General features: G+C 35.1%; 1 protein-coding gene across 1 annotated transcript; it reads right to left on the bottom strand.

The window, feature by feature from the left end:
- Positions 1 to 1,741: 1,741 nt before the first annotated feature.
- Positions 1,742 to 2,680, bottom strand: LOC101643684 (olfactory receptor 6C1-like). The gene has a single exon (XM_004716908.1). The coding sequence runs from the start codon at positions 2,678 to 2,680 to the stop codon at positions 1,742 to 1,744; it is 939 nt and encodes a 312-aa protein (XP_004716965.1).
- Between the last annotated feature and the right edge of the window lie 683 nt (positions 2,681 to 3,363).

Here is a 3,363-nt window from a genome sequence, read left to right as displayed (position 1 = left end):
ACAATGAAGAAGTGGTTGGACTGGCAACATTCTATCAAGAGATTTCCAGCTTCATTTCTATCAACAAGGTTAATTTTCCAAATACTGTTCCTTCCTCTTCGTTTCCAGCTTTCACATTCCAACCACCCAATGCATCTTGATTGAATGTTAGATCAATTTTAAGTTGAAAAACATGGTAGCAACCTCGTTTCTTTATCACTAGCTTTAGTAATTGGTTCGCAGATTTGAATAATATTTGTATTGATGGGACTTCTCTGTAGGCATATAGATATTATCCTACCACAAACATCATTGTATTTCAAGAATGATGTTGAATTTTTTTTATGGTAAATGTGACACCATTCTTCTTAAACTTGTCTTTCCAAGAACAGTAAAACATTTCTGATTAGAAATGGCCAGTACTAGTCTATTTCAGTTTACTAAGGTCTAGGACATCAATTTTTATTCCACTTACAATTCATAACTCTGGTAGGAAGTAGTGAAGTTGAGACTCAATCCATGACTTCCATCTAACATTCTGAATATCGTCCAAATTTCTATCGCTTTATTTTTCCCATTCAATTCTATACTAATATTCATGAATTAATGTAGGTGCTTCATTGATAATTTTAGACTACGGATTAGAATTAGAGTATTTTTGCTACTGTTTTAAAATTGGTGAAATTTATAATACTTCTTTGCATTCAAATTTTGACATCAAGGGGAAATTTCACAGATAACTACAAACACATCTTCCCTAATTATTTTAGACATTTATTATTAAATTAACAGAAGATAATTTTTAACAGATTCATCTGCATTTTCTACATAGCAAGAAAATTTCTTTATTGTTAATATTGTTTTTCTCCTATAAACTAGCATTATTTCTTATGTTAAAATTGAGTGATGTGTCCTCATTTCCAACGAGTCAGATATTGATAAGATCTCTAAATTATTATTTTTAACTACTGACATTAAGAAAGAATTTATCTTCTGATAAATAGCAGTAAATGAACTAATCTTAGGAATCTGACACTTTCTTTTTCAACATCTGTGTATATACAAGCATTGAATGTATGCATGCACACATGTAGGTAGACATATGTATTTGCATATATGTATATATGTAACTATGTAATGAACTACCTACCTATGCACTGAGAAAGAAATTGTTAGATTTGGAAAATGCCTATTTAGCACTTATATTTATAGATATATATATGGCTAACAATGTAATTTATTTATTAATAGGTAAATTATATGGTCTCATCATTTTAAGATGAATACCAATTTTTCAGTTTTTGATTATCAAGCAAATAGATTTGCATATTTCTTAATGTATATGACATTGGTGCATGTCATATATGTATTAGGGAATTGCAAGATTAGGAAAGAAACTTGTCTGAAATAAAGATGAATCAAAAAATTATATTCTATGCATAATAAATGAAATCATATCTATACTTTTACATTGGCTCTTGTGTTATACAGGTCAATGCTTTTAAAAGACATCTCTAATTTCAAAATTATTTTTATTGGAGAATTGTGATTAACAAAACTATATGTAAATATGAGGAATAGAAAGGTATAAAAAAACTATGTTAAATTGAATGAGAAATACAAATATCTCTGTGGACTATTAGAAAAAAATGCATGAAAAGAAATGAAAGGGAGGCCATCATGATTTCAACATCCTACAAAAAAGATATATTTATTTTAAATTGCCCTTATATGTGCCTGTGATTCAAGACATGACGTACTGTCATTTGCTTGTAAAAAATGCAATCTTCCTTGTCAGGTCCATGAAGGCTTGCTTGACTTGTTGATTCCTTAGACTATAAATAAAGGGGTTCAACATGGGAGCTACTGAACTATTTAGCAAAGATATACCCTTGCGCAAGGGCACCGTCTCTTTGGCTGAAGGTTTAATATACATGAAAATGCAGCTACCAAAAGAGATGGAGATGACAATCATGTGGGAAGAACATGTGGAAAAGGCCTTTGTCCTCTGACTACTGGAAGGAATTCTCAAAATTGTTCTGATGATAGATACGTAAGACAGAATTATTAAAGTCAAAGTAAACATTAAGGTAAACACAGCGCAGGAAAAACTCATCAGATCTAGGAATTTTGTGTCTGAACAAGAAAGTTGGAGGAGGGGAACATAATCACAGGTGAAATGGTCAATGATGTGAGACCGACAGTAGTCAAGCTGGAAGAGCAACAGGAGCCCAGGGAATACCATGAGGAATGAAGTCAGCCATGAAGAGAAGACCAGCAGTGTGCAGACTCTGCGATTCATGATGGTCCCGTAATGCAGGGGTTTACAGATGGCCACATACCGATCATAGGACATGGCAGCCAGAAGGTAAAACTCAGTGACCCCCAAGAGAATTAAAAAAAATAACTGAGCAATGCAATCATTGAAGGAAATAGTTTTATCTCCTGTAACAATGGTGTTCAAGAACTTGGGTATACAAACCGATGTGAATGAAACTTCTAATAAGGAGAAATTCCTGAGGAAAAAATACATAGGGGTTTGGAGGTGTGCATCTGACAGGGTAAGAGTGATTATGGTCAAGTTCCCTGTGATGCTGAGCACGTAGGTGATGAACAGAAAGATGAAAATAACGATCTGAAGGTTTGGGTCATCTGACAATCCCTGGAGGATGAACTCCGTTGTTGCTGTTTGGTTTCTCATTCTTCAGTTGCTCGTTTGTTTCTCTCTTGGCAGATCTATGGAATGAAGCACAAAGAACACACTGGAAACAAGAGAGCATTGACAGAATATCCAAGTGTAGAGCCGGAAGTTGGCTGAGATAATATGCTATTTCACACTTAAGGGAAATTTTAAACCATGTACATAATGCTCCCATGTTTTAGTTTTCTCTTTTATGGGTGACATCTTTATACCAAGAATAATATGTATGTAAAGGGAGTGGACCACACAACCACAGAACAGGCAAGTGCCAGTTCAGCTCAGGTCACATGCTAGCTCCAGAACCTTCTGAACTCACAAAACTTCTAGTCCAACGAAGCAGGACTATACAGCAGAAGACAGGAAGACCAAAAACCCGTGGAGGCAGTGTCTAGTGGATCTAACGTGGGCAACAGAGCCAGTGCTGAAAGCTCTCAGGGTCAGGAGACCACATGCATGGTTGATGACTCACGTCCCATGCAACCAGATGCAGAATTGAGGCCAAATAAGAGCAGGGCCTAATTCTGTATATCATATGTATGCAGATATGCTGTAGGTCCCAAGCCTACAGAAACATTATCATACTATGAGTTGAGTGAAGGATTGTGCTTCACTTATGTCTTGTTATAGGTGAAGTCAAGTTGACCCAATACCTAATTGTTACCACTTTTCAACTTGGTCCTTGT

The sequence above is a fragment of the Echinops telfairi genome, unplaced genomic scaffold, assembly GCF_000313985.2.
Source record: "Echinops telfairi isolate 266 unplaced genomic scaffold, ASM31398v2 ScPeMD7_7404;HRSCAF=8442, whole genome shotgun sequence".
NCBI classification, from domain to species: Eukaryota; Metazoa; Chordata; class Mammalia; order Afrosoricida; family Tenrecidae; genus Echinops; species Echinops telfairi.
This window is presented reverse-complemented; position numbering and strand designations above follow the sequence as displayed.